Source organism: Zychaea mexicana (assembly GCF_025766255.1).
Source record: "Zychaea mexicana strain RSA 1403 chromosome Unknown BDB00scaffold_6, whole genome shotgun sequence".
NCBI lineage: Eukaryota > Fungi > Mucoromycota > Mucoromycetes > Mucorales > Lichtheimiaceae > Zychaea > Zychaea mexicana.
Genome location: NW_026516669.1, coordinates 418,208 through 434,952, shown reverse-complemented (window position 1 = coordinate 434,952; position 16,745 = coordinate 418,208). Strand labels below are relative to the sequence as shown.

The following is a 16,745-nucleotide window of genomic DNA, read 5'->3' as shown; positions in this document are numbered from 1 at the left end:
AGAGAGAGAGTAAGGTTCGCGACTCGTTCCGCGAGAATAGTAGCACATGCTCTACGATTCGCTCGTTTGTCGACTTCACTTTTTGCCTTTTTTGATAGTTGTGCTTCTACTACTTACTCAAGTCCACACTTTGGGGACGAAATTCTGCGAATGGTATAAAAGAGGACGAAGAAAAAGAAATCATTTTTTCTGCAATCCTTATTCTACTGTTTTCGCATACTACTTCTACATCACAACTACAACTACAGTATACAAAATGCTGGCCCTAGAGCCGATCAGTCGCAAGCTTACCGTCAATATCGAGGAGGATACACCCAGTGTTCGGCCCGTTGTTAAAGGTAGAGCCAGCTGAACTGATAAGAAATTTTCTTCAGCACAAAATTTTTATTCTTTGTGGTATGTACTCAATTCGTTCCCGATAATTAGGTGCCATGAAAGAAGCTGCCTACACATTAACGAGTGCATACGCTTCCAACGAAGTTCTTGGATGGTGTGCGCGCGGATTAGAGCAGCCCAAACACGATGAATTCCTATACATTCTATTCAAAAACATCATCCATGCCGCCACGCTTGCCAGTCGAGACTTTGTCATTCAAGTTGAAGGATGTGCCGGTGTGTTGATCTGGTCTCTCCAAGGCAGCATCAATACTTGGGTCCCTTCTTGCCTGGCCAGTATGTTTAAGCTAGCGCGGCTTACCGGATGGACCTCGGCGTTGAGGACATACATGAAGTTCCAGCCTTCGTGCGATAAGGCGCGGCGCAAAGTGATGAGTTGCGATCATTATCTGGCGATCAACTATCTTGGCGTTCTGCCTCACGAACGGCGTAAAGGGTTTGGTCGAGCCTTGCTGCAACATGTCCTGGTTAAGGCGGACGAAGCACATTATCCGGTCTATGTCGAGATCACCGATGCTGGGGCCGTTGCCTTCTTTGCTAAATTTGGATTTACGATCCGCGGCAAGGTGGATTCCAATAGCATGCCAGTGATCTTGATGGTTCGCGACCCAGTTATCCGCAGCGACCGCCCTGTATCGCTTCAAATTGGCCCTGGACGACGGCGCTCATTTACTTGAAAGAAAAAAAATACCCCCTTCCACATTTGTCTTTTACCATTTACTCTTATCAACCCTCATCAACTACATTACCAAAATCATCATCCATCCTCTTTTGCTGCATCTACTTTGTACATATTATTAAAAGCATACAATTCCTTGTTGATATATTTTCTATTGTATTTTGAAGAACAGAAACTTTTTGTACGAGAAACAGTAACAGTAACAGTTACAGTTGAGGGGTATGATTAGATGTTTAAGCAGTGGTATTTTTTTTACCTATCCGACAGTTTAAGGGGCGGATGGATTGATTCCATCTAGCCATGTCGCCACTTGCTCATAGATCGCGAATTGGATAGCACCACCTGATGGAGAAAAACAAGCCGTGGTTATCACAACAGATCGCTTATCTTTGTCTTTATACATTGACGCTCTCTGTCCCATTTTGCTCTACATACCAGGAGCTATCCGGATGATCCGAAGCCAAGATCCACGGAAAAACGACGAATAACCCTCATTCCTGATCATCGATTTCACACAATCCCAAGTTGTTCGATAGGGCTTGCTATCATCCTGCATTCTACATAACAGAAAATTGGAATTGCGTCAATATCAACCACATGATCCAGGGCCCAACATGAAACTCGTGGTTAAAGAAAGAGAGATAGTTGCCTCGTTTTGACCACATCGGGAGGTGAGTTCAACACGCCTACCAAAACATTCGTCAGGCCGCCACTAACCTAAAGGGGGGCATCGGGTCGATCAACAACCTTAAATGTGGCACGTGTATGACAAACGCAAATAAAAAACACGCTTTACCATGTGTTTCCAAGGTGCCAGTGGTTTGTCAGGCTCACCAGATGCTCGTTCAAACATGGCTTTGATTTCTATGTAGCCAGAAAATTTGACCACCAGGCCCCATGATTGCCGTGCCACAGTTGCCAGCAAGCCATTGTACAATGCCAGAAGGCTTTTCACGCACGTTGATTAAACCTTTGTTTTTGAGAAAAGCCTTCCCTCCTTTGTCTTTCTCTCCCACTTTCAAAGTATACAAACCCTTCTTCTCGGACAACCAATGATGCGGTCTGGACAAGACCACGGTATTTCCGTTGGTGGGCGGCGTTCATAAGATCGGTTTGTTGTCGAACTTTAATCATCTCCAGCGGTGTTACTAAATGCATCGTTCAACTCCTTTACCGTCAGAAAAAAGAATGTCGCTCGTTATTCGTGTTTCCCGTCTATCCACATTTACCCAAAGTAACGGCTTGTGTAATTCCGGTACATATCTAATTGGTGCAAGTCAGTCTTATAGTCAGACTGTCTCTCTCTCTATCTCTAACACAATCTTTTGCCTCTCTTCTAACTTCCAAGCACATATTATGAATGACTTACTCCTGCTAAACCTGCAGAACTATGCGATGGTATGACTTTTCCTTCGAGTTTCTCAAACATTGGTTTGTAGAGTGCGAGACCGAGATACTGTATAGAAACACGAGGACCAACAATACACAGCACTGGAATGGTTCCTCTATACAGCGCTTATTTATACCCTCACTATGTTCAGTATACCGCTACTCCTTTGAAGTTTCCGTATTTTGTTTCTGATTATACCTCTGAAACCTTCCTCCGAGATTATGCGCTTGAATGCTTGAACAATGCCATTACTGTAGTGCGATCCGACACGAATGGACTATTCTTTGCTTATGTTAATAAAAAATTCAAAAAGTCCCGCCAGTGTCCCAATTACCTGAAAACGCGTCTTGATCACGTCGGTTGGCTAGGAGATTGGCAACTCTGTTAGTATAGACTCGTATAACACTAAAAACAGGGTAAACGCGTAGTTATACCTGCATAACAAGCAGCTCAGCTGTACCTGCTGCTGCACCAGCCATTGTTGAATTCTGTGTTGGAAGGATTCCAAGAAAAGGTTAGCACATGAGAAGAAACACTATTCTTCTGCTCTCTACAGTACTCGCTGTTAAAAGTTACCAGGACACTTTTCTTTTGCTTGGACATGGCCACAGTTGCTATGTAAACAGTTTTAGAAGGGAAACGTAGGTGTAGACGACGATCCTATGTTCGGAGTAGTTGTGCTTTGACCAACCGAGAAAGATAATTAAGAGTGATTCATGCATTACAAGCCAATCAAAAACAGTGGAGTTCGTTATTGAGGCAGCGGGCTTACCAAGGACGTGTTGTCACAGCTTTTGAAAGTATATGTATAGTACCTCTGTACCATCATTAGTCCCACTTGATTACTACAGTATCTACCATTAAATATAAACCTCAGTAAGTATGTGCAGTCGATGACGACAGCCTCTTTGATTGTTAATTGAGAAAGATAAATGCGTCGCTTTTTAGCATATCATCTTTCACATAAGGCATCAGTGCTACCGATTCCTTCTACACTAATATCATATTGTCACTACAAAGTGTCGTTGAGGACAACAGACAGATAAATTCTGTAACACGCAGTCACCGTGTCGAGTCAATAAGAGGTCAGAAGAGATAGCGCTAATATACATAATCACAAAAACATATTAGTGGCCAACCACAAATATAACAGACACCCGGTGGAATATTAAGCTAGCAACAGCAATACATATGGCAGCGACGCATACCTTCTTCTCAATATGTGTCAGCACATAGTGTAATGCATACGTAGTTTCTTAAAGGCGTAAAGTGCCATCTTTGCGAACCAATACAGTTTTGTTTGCTATACTTGAACCTTGTTCACATGCGTACATTGCTTCCCGACACACCGGACGATTATTTTTGCGACTTGCCCCCTCTCTTTCCATACACACACACACACACACACATCCACTCTCACTCCTTAAATCAGGAATGCTTCAAGCTGGCTGGAACAACCTGAACCCTATTACTTGTATTTCTACCAAACAAAGTGACCCAAAACATAATTCTGCATAATTGCACTCTTCTCTTTCTTCCACTTTTCCCTCCCCACTCCTGAGCGACAGCAGATAACACAAATACCATGGCAACCGTTCTTTCTCCACAAGAAGTCTCTCAGCACAACACCAAAGGTATATTCGCAAATGAAAAAAAGGGCAAGGCTTCCGTGTATGCATTAACCTCTTTCTCTCTGCTTTTGCAGATGACTTGTGGGTCATCATTCACGGCAAAGTCTATGACCTTACAAACTTTTTGCCTGAGCATCCAGGTGGCCAGCGCATCATCCTAAAGTATGCCGGCCAAGATGCTACGGATGCGTTTGATCCCATCCATCCACGCGATATCATTGATCGCTACCTTTCACCAGACGTATGCAAAGGTGAAATTGATGCAGGCGCATTGGCCAAGGTAGAAAAGGTGGAAACAGAAGCAGAAAAGCGTGTGCGACTGGCACGTGAGAGCATGCCTCGACTTGACGAGATGTATAACGCCTTTGACTTTGAGTGTAAGTCTGGTAGAATAGTGCCGGTGATGACTTGTGCCGGTGTTATGAGAAGAGTCCACATGACAACTGACAACAATTACATCATTCTATAGCGGTTGCAAAGACGGTACTCAAACCTGATGCTTGGGCTTATTACAGTAGCGCTGTAAGTGTCTCTTGAAAAGAAAAGGGAACCTCAATTCACGTATCAAGTAACAACCTACACTTAATTCGTTAGGCCGATGACGAAATCTCCATGCGTGAAAATCACAATGCCTTTCACCGCATCTGGCTCAGACCTCGTGTTATGGTGGATGTCAAGAACATCGATATGAGCACTTTTATGCTTGGCACTCAAGTATCGATGCCGCTTTATATCACGGGAACTGCGTTGGGAAAGTTAGGCCACCCAGAAGGCGAGCTAGTGCTGACCCGCTCCGCAGCAGAAACCAACATCATCCAGATGATTCCCACACTGGCATCCTGCTCCTTTGACGAGGTTGTTGATGCTGCTTTAGCCACTCAGACGCAGTGGCTCCAGCTCTATGTTAACTCGGATCGGGAAATCACCAAGGCGTTTGTGCAACATGCAGAGAAGCGCGGAATCAAGGGCTTGTTTGTTACTGTTGATGCGCCGCAGTTGGGTCGGCGGGAAAAAGACATGCGTGTCAAGTATTCTGACGATGCTCCAGGAGAGATGGAAAAGAAGGAGGTGTCGCGTGATGAAGGTGCCGCTCGCTACATTAGTACTTTTATTGACCCTTCACTCAGCTGGAAGGATCTGTCGTGGCTCAAGAGTATCACCAATATGCCCATTATTCTCAAAGGCGTCCAAACTCCTGAGGATGCAGTTCTGGCTTACCAAAACAAGTGCCAAGGCATCGTCTTGTCCAACCACGGTGGTCGACAACTCGATTTTGCTCCATCTGGTATTGAGATTTTGCCGGAAGTGATGGATGCATTGCGCCGTCAAGGACTCAATGGCAAGGACTTTGAGGTATATGTGGATGGTGGCATTCGTCGTGGATCGGATATTTTTAAAGCATTGGCGCTCGGTGCTACAGGCGTAGGCATAGGAAGACCAGCTCTGGTAAGTTCATCCAACATCGTTTCCGCGTGTGCACGAGTATAAGAGAGGTTAAAATGTTCTATCATATCTAAAATGTTATGTATGAATAGTTTGCTATGTCAACCTATGGACAAGCAGGTGTGACACGTTTGATCCAGTTATTCCAGGATGAGCTTTTAATGTGTATGCGTCTTATGGGTGCTCCCACGGTAAAGCACATTACGCGCGAAATGGTCGACATTCGTAATCTCAAGGACCATTTCGTTGCCAACCCCGTTGACCATTTGTCACATGGGGCATATGAGCGCATGGTACCCAGAGGCATGCTCTCAAAATTATAAACTAGAATATATGATATGTAATAAATTGTGTTTATTTACTTGTTTAAGAAGTGGTGAGCATGAGGCTATGAAATATGTATTCCTATTTGTTTACATCTATGATACACATACGTGCATTAAATGATCGATGTAAGTTTTAGTTGATCGTTACAGCATTCCAGTTGTTATTGGGGAGGTCGATCATCGAACAAAATATTATGCGATAATCAAAGATACAAGGAAACAGAGATAACAATTCAACAGGACTAGGGAAATTGTTGTCGAAAATATTATAGTGAAAACTGGTACAGAAACGCAGACGAGGAGGCATCTCAACAACATCCAGCAGCGCAACATTTCGTGCCTTGCAACTTCAACGGAAGCCGACCTTGTGAACTAAATGATAACCACTGATTCTTTGCACACGCACTCATATTTTAGCTGTCGTGCAAGACATATACAAGTCCTTACAGCGATTCGACCATGATTGCACTTTCGCGTGACCTCTGACATCTGGCAGGAAACTTCTCTACAGTTGAAGCTTCACTTCATAGAACCAAGTGGCGACCCAGCTCTAAAAAGCGTTCACGACAATCGCAGAACTTTTCAACACTTTCTAATTACGCGTAAACGACGTATTAGAATTCAACACAACATAGCGGTGTCTACGTCGCAAAGTGCGCAAAAGCAGCATGTCCTTTATACTGATGGCCTCATCTTCATTTCAGGTACGTTACAGTATATCAATATGTAGTGCTATATCGCTGACAAAGATAGACATAATTGATTATGTAAAGTTTTGACTGACTTTGTAGTATAGTCATGCCTTGACTTTTTCTTATCACGGACAACCCCAAGGCCAACGTGTGCCGCGTGTCCCATTAAGAAGAAGAGACACAGCTTCCTGAACCGCGTAAACATTTGTATACACGGTTCGCGCGCTTTGTTTATTGGAGGGAATGAAAAAGATTGCCGATGTGTGTAATACTGATGGAGTATTATAATTTGGACTTAAAGAGTCCACCAATGCGAAAATACCACCCTGCTTTACAAGTATTCTGTCCGAAAAAAATGCATGCCCCCGAGGTAAAACCAGAATTAGCCTCATCACCATCCAGCTTTCCAAAACGCAAGAAGTAGTGACACATCCATTACTTGATATAGGAAATCTTCTTGCCCGTCCTACACACACACACACACCCATGCAAACTCTTTTAATGAACCTCTCTTCCTCCGCCTACCTCTATATTCTCAAGGCCTCTTCTCCTTCAAAATTGATGTGCGCAATGTTTTGTTAAATTACAAAAATTAAACCCCATCAACCCAACATAATTAATTTCTGAGCATCTTCCATGTTCCCCGTTTTGGCATACGCAGAAACGCAGCCACTGTTTCTTCTGGTTATATTAGCATAGATGCTACCTCCACCAATTACGTACTGATGACGACGATTATGATGATGAGCGATCATGCTGGATATACAACCCGTATTCGATGGAAGGACGCTAAGGCTTAACATGTTGTAAAAGAACGCACAGACCTACTGTACTCCTATCGATCCTGCTTCCATAATGTACCTGAATCACTTACAGTGCCGCTCGTTATAGTGATATTCGATATAGTGATATTTCGATCTAGTGATGGGTTTATTGGGTCCAACTCAAATTAAGCAGGGAATTATTACTAATTCGCTATTGTGATATGTGATATCAACCATCAGAAATATCATTATATCAAGCGGACCATTAGTATAATTTTATTTATCAGAAAAAGGAAAAAAGATCAGTTTGCTTTGTGCTGGTTAATATCTCAGAGTCTAGTATATGCATCTTTTTTCTAATAAGCCTATATAACTGAGCGTGCAGGTCGTCTTCAACCACCATTGTTTTCAATAAATCGCTCATATACTGCTTCCTCTCTCCTTTACTATGCAGTGGCTTCAAAGCTTCCTTCTCCTCATCTCGTCTTCTCTAGTTATTCTCTTCTTCATCAACATCTACCTGTCTGTATCAGAAACAAGCCCGTGACTTTTACATATGCAGTTACATCAGCCGTTTATGAATGTACCTTGATCTCTATCAATAATCATAGCATCGTTAATGAGGTCGTTGAAGGAATTTGGTGCATAGGTATCCTCTAATTCTTCATATAGTATCAAATCAATACCATCAACGCCACATGTTTCCTCATGAATATACAGATCCCAGCAGCCAGCACCAAGCTCATCAGATAGAAGCCTTTCAGCTTATTCTCCTACACTAAAATTTTTAAGGAGTTGGATACTATCAATTTTGACAGAATGTGATTGTAGAGCTTCTTCTGTAGAGCTCGCCAAATACCCCGGGTAATCTATGTACGATAAAGTGATGGGGTTTGGGTCTCACCGGGCATATCACTATAACGAGCGGCCACTGTAATAGATGGGCGTGCAAAAGATATTTAAATCAACGTAGTAAAATGATTTCATGCTGTCATATGCGTACGAGGGTTATGATTGCCACCGGGATTATTAGAGGATTCTAAAATAAGGAGCACGAGCTATTGCCCAATTACGTAAGTGCCAATGATTTGTAAAACAATGCGCTAAAGATTGAAGGGTGCACAGCCGACCTTTTTTTTTTTGTTGTTTCGGCATTTTGCCTCAAAGGAGGTACAGGTACCACATTCATAAACTTGACATGTGAAAAGTCAAGGAGCAAGCCATATGCCTCTATTTGATGGGTGTTTCGTCAACAATATTTCTATTAACTTTCCCGCAAATGATGGATGACGCATTATCGTGACAAAATCATGCTATAATAAAATCCGCCAGCATTACCAAGAATTGCTTGGCGGCGAACAAAGAAAAATTACTAACCGCAGCCAGATCAGATTGTGGATCGTCGTCACATGCTCGTCAGGGTTAGGGAATCACATGCCAAAAGTAGTTTAGCATTAAAGATTGGATATAAAAGTGAGCTTAGTCGCGTTTTAGCGGTGCTTCCCTTTGTGACATACACACATAACAGCTTATCAACAACTTATCAACATGCCTAACTGGACCTCCATCACTGTATGTCGACAATACCGCCACAACGCTGAACAAAACAAATAGAGATGCTCATACCTGGTATTACACCATACTTTCTATAGATTCCCGAGACTCCTTCTCCCAACTACGTCATTGTCAAGAATGTTTCGCTTAAATCAAACGAAAATACAGGTAAGAAAAAGGAAAGCATAGTGAGACTGACTCGGGAGGATCGGCATTCGTGGTTTATGAAAAAGAAGAAAAGTCTAACATTGTTATCACAGTCAAGGAGTTCTTTTTGTTCTGTGGCAAAATCAAGGAATTTGAATTGACCAAGTAAGTATGAATGAGATAGTTCACTGTTACCATGGAGATTTCTCACACAGCCTGTAACTCGGTTGTTAGGGATGACGATGGTGCTCATCAAGTTGCTCTCATCAACTTTGAGCGCGAGTCTGCAGCAAAGACTGCCACCTTGTTGAGCAATGGTATGTTTTGATTTGTCGCGACAAGAAAACCTGTCAAAGGAAGAAGGGAAAAAGGAGATTTGGAAACAATAGAGGAGCTGAAACGGACAAATGCGAAATTTGGGACATGGCTGTTAACGTTGTATAATGTAGCTTTGATCGATGACTGCAACATTACCGCCGCACCTTACTTTTCATCCGCAATCCCAGTCGCCGAGGACGAGGGCGAGAGTGCTACCAGCGAAAAGGAAGCCGAGGAAACCTCCCAGGAAGGCAAGCCAAAGTCTCGCATTGCTGCTGAGATCCTTGCCAACGGATACTTGCTCCAGGATCAGATTGTCGCCAAGGGCTTGGATTATGACTCCAAGTACGGCTTGTCGAACCGCATCACTGGCTACTTGGGCATGCTGCAAACGAATGGTAAGCGATACAAAGAAAATGATGGGTGGATTACAGCAATGATGGAGGAGAAGGAGGTGGGCGTTTCATCCTTAGTAACATGGCTTTGACCCAATGTTCTTAGTACGCTCCATCGATAACAAGTACCGCATCTGGGATAAGGCCGTTGAGCTTGAACAAAAGTACAAGATCCAGGAAAAGGTGCAGACTGCCGCTCAATCGGCTCTCCAGTCGCAGCCTGGCCAAAGAGCCCGTGGTATTGCCGAGCAAACTTTTGCCCAGATTGCTGCTGTCCATATGGAAGCTACCAAGATCAAGACCGAGCGAAGCGTCAAGACTGATGCTTGAATGTCATATCTACCCAATTAACACTCATACAAGCACTCATCCCTTCCACTCACTCACTCACACTCAAACCCAAACATGATACCATGACATCCCAGACTTTCTTTCTGTAACAATAAAAACTGTCACTTTACATTCACAATTACACCGACTGCAAGGATTGCATCAGACTTGTTTCCTTGTTGGCAAATATGATATGTTGCTGAGAAGGAGGATCCTTCTGGTGGCGTAGCGTAATCCTTGTTGCCCTGGAGTAACGAAGAAACAAATGACGCGAGCTTTGGCTTATGGTTTTAATGATGCGATCATGGCCGACCTTATCCGATCTTTGTATTGACTGTTGTTGTGTGAAAGAATGTCTTTGTGACGCTTTAGGTGGGCTCACAACTGGGATCCGCGCTGCGGGATAATTGTAAGATACAACCAGCATAAGTGCCAACAGCAAAGTTTTATATCCCTTTTGTTTTATTCACATGGTTTCCAAACACAGGGAGTCCACCCAAGCACACATTGATGCCATCGCCATTCTTGAAGCAGAGGGTAATAGCTTCAAAAAGCAGTAATTACCATTATTGCTCAAGCATTCGAGACTATGGGACGCTAAGTCAATTCAATTGATTTTGTAGCTCAAAAACGCATTGTTGAAATCCGCCAACAAGTCGAGTTCATGTGCACCGCTCTGCGTGCACAGGGCAACACTCAAATCAATGGGCTGAATCTTGCCATACGACGACTCACCATGCGCGAGTTTTGTCATGAATACGGTGCTAATAACATTACAATCTTTCAACAACTTGCAAAAGCAAGGCTAGCCCAAGCCAGGAAAAGGTTACTACTATTTTCTATCCTTTTTGATATGCAAAAAAACTCACTGAATATACATAAGGACACGTGATGAAATGGAAACAGAAGAGGAAGAGTCTGCAGCACCAGCGGCAGCAGTGGCGGCAGCGGTAGCGCATAAACCATTACCTCGACGACGACAGCGGCAGCAACAACAGCCATCAGAACAATCACCGGTAAAACCAGAAGAACCAAGTCGATCACCGGTTAAACAAGTTAAGCGTGTTCTTCCACAGCGAGCCGTTAAAGGAAAGAACAGCAATCAAGTAGTAAAACGAGTACGGGTGGAGCAGCCAAAAGATGCATCACTGGAGGAAGAAGAGAAAGAAGACAATCACACTAGCAAGATCGAGGTCACCGAAATTGATAAAGTTACCCAGGAAACACAACGGACCAACACCGCCGAATCGTCTACGACAGAAGCTGCTGCACAAAGCGAAGAAGAGGAGGAATTTGGACCGCTGTTTGTACATCTTGAGCGTCCCAACCATCCACGCGTGGGGCTTCAACTTGATCCACAACGCACAGCAGATGACCTGGGGCATTTCACAGTGCATATGCCAGACGAAGTGTTTGGACGCATGAACCAAACACAACGAAACCGCTTATCCAGTCAAATTCAGGATATACAGGATCAGTTAGACAAGGTGAAATCACATTTACGGCCGAAATAAACTCTGACGTCGAACATAGTAAGAACGAGATTGCAAAGCTGCGATCCTTTTTCATGCTCCTTGCTTTTGCTATCTTTGATCTTGAGATTATTGAATCAAGTACAGTTTGACCATGTATGCTTTATGTTTAGTACGTGCCTTTAGAGATTAGCAGGGGTGGAGACAATTTATTAGGAGAAGGGGTACATAGCTATGTATACGAGTATTAAAAAAAAGGAAAAAGTGATAGAGTGTTATAGTAGTAGAATTAATCGCTGGAATTAAGCCAGCCAGCAGCGCCACCCAGTCGTTCATCATAGGACGCAGACATGTGGACGCGCGATTGGTTTTCATAGCGTATAAACGGAGACACACGCGAAGACGATGATAATTGTGCTGCCGATTGAAGTGCTTCATCGTTATCTCGTTCGTCTCCACTCTCGCAATCGCTGGATTTGGATTGCTTTTGTTTTGACTTGCGAGGCGTTGATGTCGGCAGCGACGCAGACGACAATATAGCTTGCGGACCATGTTTCCTGCTACCTCTCCGTCTCCGTCGCTTTCGGTGCTGCTGCTGCTTGGCATCATAGGTCGAAGACGATGCTGTTGAACTCTCTTCCTCGTCTGGCAAGAGTGTATGCGCCAACGATACTGGTTTTGGATTAAATTGTCGTATTTCATGCACAGCCTTTTCCAAGCTCGACAGCTTGGACCGTTCATACCGTAAACTGAGATTGACATAGTCGTGTATTGCTCGGGTGATGTCATGCTGTTTTTGTGTTTCGAACAGTTGGATCTCTTGCTTCACTTTGGCTTGGCATGCGTCAAATTCTTGCCGTGACGTTTGTAGCTCTTGCGCCGCCTCCTCTTCCTCTGCAATTGTCGCTTGTACTTCGGGTGCAGTTAGCCCCATACGCAGTTTGAGCTTATCTGCCTTGTCACGCTTCTTGTTCCTGTGCTTGACGCTGTCCACATAGTCCATCAGCTTTTGTGTTCGGGCATTGAATGCCGTCTGGCATAAAAAAAAGACGGGAGAGAAATGGAGAAAAGTAGCGTCAATGAAAAACTGACTTTGACATTCTTGCATAAGTTGTGTTACCTTGAGACCGTCCATGGAATTCTTGTACTCGATCATTACATCGCCGAACTTCATATTCTCTTCAATGCCCTGTGAGTGGTTGTAGCGCACACAGTCCCCCGTGGTCGACGTGTGCGTTTGTGTTGGTGAGCTTATGTTCCATGTGCGTGCATTTCAAAATAGCTTCTCAATCCTGCAAGCAGTAAATTGTACCTGGCGTGTGAAGATGAAACCTAGTTCATCCATCAGTAAACCAAACAACTGCATCTTATGATCAAGTGCACGCTGGGCCTTTCTATGTGCCTCAGAGTCCCCGTTCCCGAGTCGGTACTTGCTCTGGGTCGTTTCGATAACAACATCGCCCATGTGTGCCAACACATCCGCAAGTCCTAAGTGTTTCGCGTATGATGAGTGCTGCGCATTTCGGTGATCTATTGTTGCTTGGCAGCATCCATCCTTAGCAACCTACATACCTTCACGGGTCTGGATCAGCTGGCCTAAAGATTCGGCTATGGTACCGAAATATGATTCAAGCATGAGAATGTAGATCTGGTGACGATGAAATGTGTCTTGATCATTCTATGATTTTTTATAAGTATTTGCATGTCAAAACAAAAGGCATGATCTCAAAGTCGGTAAAGAAACCTACGCCCTCTACGGGCTCTGTAGCCTTGTATGATTTGAACCCACGGTCGGTATTAGATCGCATCACCCGATTGAAACGTAAAAACGACAAGACGCCTCGATTTGATTGCCCGACTTCAGTGGGTGTCTAGTCGTTGAAAGAGGAAAAAGCATGTTTAGATGCAGCAGAATCAGGCGATGCTATTCACAGTTACTGCATATCCTGATCGAAGCGAGGGATACGGGCATGATATTTACCATGTCATTGGAAAGAAAATGCACAAAGTCCTCATGATCTGCAAATACAGTGCGAGTAATTAACCTTTCGAAAAAGCGGACGACTTGCAATCGTTTGCGTTCGACATAATCCTGATCATCCATGCGTTGTGAAGAAGGAGGATCTGGGAGTGGTGGCACGACGAGTTCCGGGAACGCCCGCGTCAATTTTTCATGCAACCAGCTAATTTGTTGAAACGAGCGAAATACGACACTAGGCTGAACAAGTTGGTGTCGGTTCGTATAGTCGTTGAGTGCCTTTCAATACAGAAAGGGCGATTAAATCTCATGCTGAGTACTCATTGCTTGACATGAAGATTTTGGTTGCAGTAGAGATCATAAATCACCATTTGCTGCTGTCTCTCCTATTATTCTTCCTTTCATATTTATCTTTAAGGGTGTGATCAGGATACCTCTTCAGTGCCACCGAGGACAAGCTTGAATTGTATAATGTCGATAGACGCGGCAGCCTCGGGGACGGTCAAAGTAAGTGGCGAGTCGGGCATAATGGCGACCAAAGCAATCAAGATGCTATTGTTATATTGTCACCGTGCTTGGTGGGGCAAGATTAAGTCGCGCGTTCGAAATTGTGAAACAGCGTAGAGGAAAAAGGTTGCAGAAAGGATATGTGTAGGCGACTCTATGAAGAGAAGACACAGACAAAGAGCTGTAACTCCGTACAGTAAACACACATCCTTTTAAAAAAACCTGCCATATCAGAATTTGGCACGTGTGTGTAATGTGTGTGTGCACCAAGCTCAAATAGGAAATGCTTCGTTGTCTCTTCCTTCATACTTCATTTAGAGATGCTGGGAGGAAGAGGAGACGACACTCTGCCATTTGAGCTGATGTAACTATGGTGATAGCTGCTGTAGATCAGATTTCGCAGCTTTGCTATCTCCCGCCTTCTTGCTTGTTCGAGACACACAAAAGAACAGCGATTGACGAACCGCACTTGATGGCTCGTTTTAGCAATTTTTAATAGATAGCAGTAGTAGCACTGATAATAAAATGCGAGTAAAGGATTGGGTGGTTCTTGACAATGTGGATGGTAATAATAGTTGTTGTATGCGCAATTAGTGTATGTAAAATTGATAACTACTTTTCATGATGCGAGACTGTCCAGGAACGAGACCGCACCATATGCTGCTTTTGCTTAGAGCACAGCTTTTGTTGTTCTTGCTCGACAAGGAGGTCATCTTCGCTATTCAAATCACCGCTATTATCACGGATTTCTTGTTCAATGGGTGTCTGAGGAGCTTCCGACGTGCTTGAGGTCGACACAGTTGACACTGATCCGTTCAAGGATACAGCATCCTCCTCGTCCTCCTCCTTGTCTGCATCGAGCAGGGGTTGTGGCCCAATATCACGCAGTGCGCCCATCCTATTATAATGTAAAAGAGTATATATGATACAGGCACAGAGCATATACGCACATGCGGTTAACCCATTTAGTTCTTCTTCGACCTTGTCTCCTTCCAACCCGGAAGCAGCCAACAACCCCGTCCTTTCACGCCTTGCTATATATAAGAAGATTTTGTTACCTGGCGTAGAACATTTGCAGTCTGAGACGCACAGTTTCCTCATAAAGCATATGTACATCTCTATCTGCATAGAGCCCCATATGGATATTCCGGATAAACACATAGAATTCGCACACGGCGACTAGACGATCACGACAATATCGATCAATACGGGACCAATCCTCGTTTACGTCAAAACGGAACCGGTAGTCCAAATCGGTACTTGGTTCACCACATGCTGAACAACAAGAAAGCGTCGACGACGATGACATGGATGTAATGGCTGCGGATGGTTGCTCGATCCATCTCTCCCATAAAGGACGGTTGTATGCAGGTGATGGTGTGCCGCAATAATCCGTGGATGGAGGTATCGCATAAGGGTCGATTTTTTCGATAAAGCAAGGCTGTCGGAGCAGATATTCGATCATTTTTTTGACTGACCAACGCGAGTGTGGCCCAAACCGCAAGCATGGCTCGACATCGTCCTCTTGGCACATTTTAAGGAATACAAACTGCTGGTGCAGTTTCATCAGGGGAGCACGGTGCTTTTGAGGCTTTGGAACGTTGGCATTCGTCGTAGCAGAAAAAGGAGATTGTCCTGCAAAGTGCTTGAACGATTCCATGGTAGCAGGTGTGTAATACTCCGTCAGTGCAGTTGCTTTTGATAGTGCTGAGGACGATGATGCTGTTATAGACGAAGAAGAAGATGTTGACGAGGATGTGGAGCGCTGCAAGACGGTATCTTGTTGCTGCTGTAGTCGTAGCTCCTTGAGCTGGCTTTGCTCGGCAGCAAGCTGCTCCTGCGCCCGCTTAAGTTGGTTTTCTAGCTCCCACTTGGCACGTTTTTCTTGAGCAACCATGTCGTTAGCTTGCTCAAACAAACGGCGGCTGAGCTCCTCGAGTTCTTGTTCCACCATGTCCTTTTGGTAAAGCGTCTCAGCCGCCCTTTCAATCTCGGCAACATATTTGGTATTCAGCGCCTGCATGTCCTGCTGCAGCCGTCGGATAATTTCGCTTTGTGCTGTTAGTTGGGCTTTCAGGGATTGTATATCATCGCACGACGATGAATTGAAGTCGTTAATGTTGTGGTCGATAACAGTGTGAGCAGAAGTAGATTGCATTAGTAGTAGTAGCAGTATTATAAAAATCTAGTGTGTATAGGATATTGTATTTGCAGTATATATGTGAGTACTATGTGAAAATAAGTTTTATGAAAGAAAAAGAGAAAGAAAGTAAATGAGAAACAAGAGAAACAGAGAGAATGCAAAATGTATGTACGTCGTGGCTAATATGTATGTGAGTGCAGCATAGGGTCAAAGCGAGACTACAAGATGGGCTTTTTCTGAGGAGGAAAGGGGAACTCACGGGATAGTTGGATGGCCCACAGCAGACATGCAACTTCATCCCCGAGAGAGTGTGTGAGAGAGGGATTTAGTAAAGGGAGGTTGTAACTTTATGCAGCCCGCCCTCAAGAGTAAATGGCTCGAGAGCCACCACAGCAGACAGCAGGTACCTAATACCCAACTGTTTTGTCTGGTGAAGCTGCCAAAGTCAATCATGCTTTCACTTCTTTCGTAATAACCCTCGCTTTCTGTTTTTGGCATCCAAAGCGAACAGGGAACAAGGGCAACATAGATTTTTGAGGGGAAAAGGGAGCTAATTTACACCTTTTCCGTCATTCATGAG

General features: G+C 44.1%; 7 protein-coding genes across 7 annotated transcripts; 4 read left to right on the top strand and 3 right to left on the bottom strand.

Moving 5' to 3' along the window:
• Positions 1–256: 256 nt before the first annotated feature.
• Positions 257–1,073, top strand: BDB00DRAFT_867799 (uncharacterized protein; the record flags this gene model as incomplete). Its single annotated transcript, XM_053126384.1, has 2 exons — positions 257–338; positions 427–1,073. 2 exons carry the CDS (start codon positions 257–259, stop codon positions 1,071–1,073), a joined length of 729 nt encoding a protein of 242 aa, XP_052984411.1.
• Positions 1,074–1,502: 429 nt separating this feature from the next.
• BDB00DRAFT_881374 (mitochondrial carrier domain-containing protein) lies at positions 1,503–2,944 on the bottom strand (the record flags this gene model as incomplete). Its single annotated transcript, XM_053128073.1, has 7 exons — positions 1,503–1,632; positions 1,725–1,792; positions 1,872–2,022; positions 2,109–2,223; positions 2,305–2,338; positions 2,445–2,531; positions 2,900–2,944. 7 exons carry the CDS (start codon positions 2,942–2,944, stop codon positions 1,503–1,505), a joined length of 630 nt encoding a protein of 209 aa, XP_052984410.1.
• A 1,106-nt stretch (positions 2,945–4,050) lies between these two features.
• Positions 4,051–5,862, top strand: BDB00DRAFT_784219 (FMN-dependent dehydrogenase-domain-containing protein; the record flags this gene model as incomplete). Its single annotated transcript, XM_053120444.1, has 5 exons — positions 4,051–4,099; positions 4,171–4,473; positions 4,566–4,618; positions 4,691–5,542; positions 5,632–5,862. The coding sequence occupies 5 exons, from the start codon at positions 4,051–4,053 to the stop codon at positions 5,860–5,862; spliced, it is 1,488 nt and encodes a 495-aa protein (XP_052984409.1).
• A 2,977-nt stretch (positions 5,863–8,839) lies between these two features.
• On the top strand, positions 8,840–10,385 carry BDB00DRAFT_801288 (uncharacterized protein). Its single transcript, XM_053121853.1, has 6 exons — positions 8,840–8,893; positions 8,974–9,043; positions 9,136–9,187; positions 9,257–9,339; positions 9,472–9,738; positions 9,842–10,385. The coding sequence occupies exons 1-6, from the start codon at positions 8,870–8,872 to the stop codon at positions 10,063–10,065; spliced, it is 720 nt and encodes a 239-aa protein (XP_052984408.1). The 5' UTR covers positions 8,840–8,869; the 3' UTR covers positions 10,066–10,385.
• Positions 10,386–10,535: 150 nt separating this feature from the next.
• Positions 10,536–11,579, top strand: BDB00DRAFT_867795 (uncharacterized protein; the record flags this gene model as incomplete). Its single annotated transcript, XM_053126383.1, has 3 exons — positions 10,536–10,602; positions 10,689–10,890; positions 10,949–11,579. The coding sequence occupies 3 exons, from the start codon at positions 10,536–10,538 to the stop codon at positions 11,577–11,579; spliced, it is 900 nt and encodes a 299-aa protein (XP_052984407.1).
• A 123-nt stretch (positions 11,580–11,702) lies between these two features.
• On the bottom strand, positions 11,703–14,201 carry BDB00DRAFT_500284 (Vps5 C terminal like-domain-containing protein). Its single transcript, XM_053117617.1, has 7 exons — positions 13,950–14,201; positions 13,519–13,794; positions 13,286–13,408; positions 13,110–13,215; positions 12,850–13,025; positions 12,658–12,726; positions 11,703–12,570 (listed from the first exon to the last, which is right to left on the bottom strand). Exons 1-7 carry the CDS (start codon positions 14,040–14,042, stop codon positions 11,827–11,829), a joined length of 1,587 nt encoding a protein of 528 aa, XP_052984406.1. The 5' UTR covers positions 14,043–14,201; the 3' UTR covers positions 11,703–11,826.
• A 296-nt stretch (positions 14,202–14,497) lies between these two features.
• BDB00DRAFT_913938 (uncharacterized protein) lies at positions 14,498–16,296 on the bottom strand. Its single transcript, XM_053128685.1, has 2 exons — positions 15,081–16,296; positions 14,498–14,920 (listed from the first exon to the last, which is right to left on the bottom strand). The coding sequence occupies exons 1-2, from the start codon at positions 16,178–16,180 to the stop codon at positions 14,635–14,637; spliced, it is 1,386 nt and encodes a 461-aa protein (XP_052984405.1). The 5' UTR covers positions 16,181–16,296; the 3' UTR covers positions 14,498–14,634.
• Between the last annotated feature and the right edge of the window lie 449 nt (positions 16,297–16,745).

Coding starts and splice junctions, on each gene's coding strand:
- BDB00DRAFT_500284 (XM_053117617.1), bottom strand. CDS start 14,042: ATGCCCGACTCGCCACTTACTTTGACCGTCCCCGAGGCTGCCGCGTCT. Junction 13,026..13,109: donor GCTGATCCAGACCCGTGAAG/GTATGTAGGTTG, acceptor CGAAACACTTAG/GACTTGCGGATGTGTTGGCA. Junction 12,571..12,657: donor ATTCCATGGACGGTCTCAAG/GTAACACAACTT, acceptor TTTTTATGCCAG/ACGGCATTCAATGCCCGAAC.
- BDB00DRAFT_801288 (XM_053121853.1), top strand. CDS start 8,870: ATGCCTAACTGGACCTCCATCACT. Junction 9,188..9,256: donor AAGGAATTTGAATTGACCAA/GTAAGTATGAAT, acceptor CTCGGTTGTTAG/GGATGACGATGGTGCTCATC. Junction 9,340..9,471: donor TGCCACCTTGTTGAGCAATG/GTATGTTTTGAT, acceptor TGTATAATGTAG/CTTTGATCGATGACTGCAAC.
- BDB00DRAFT_913938 (XM_053128685.1), bottom strand. CDS start 16,180: ATGCAATCTACTTCTGCTCACACTGTTATCGACCACAACATTAACGAC. Junction 14,921..15,080: donor CTGCAAATGTTCTACGCCAG/GTAACAAAATCT, acceptor ACATTATAATAG/GATGGGCGCACTGCGTGATA.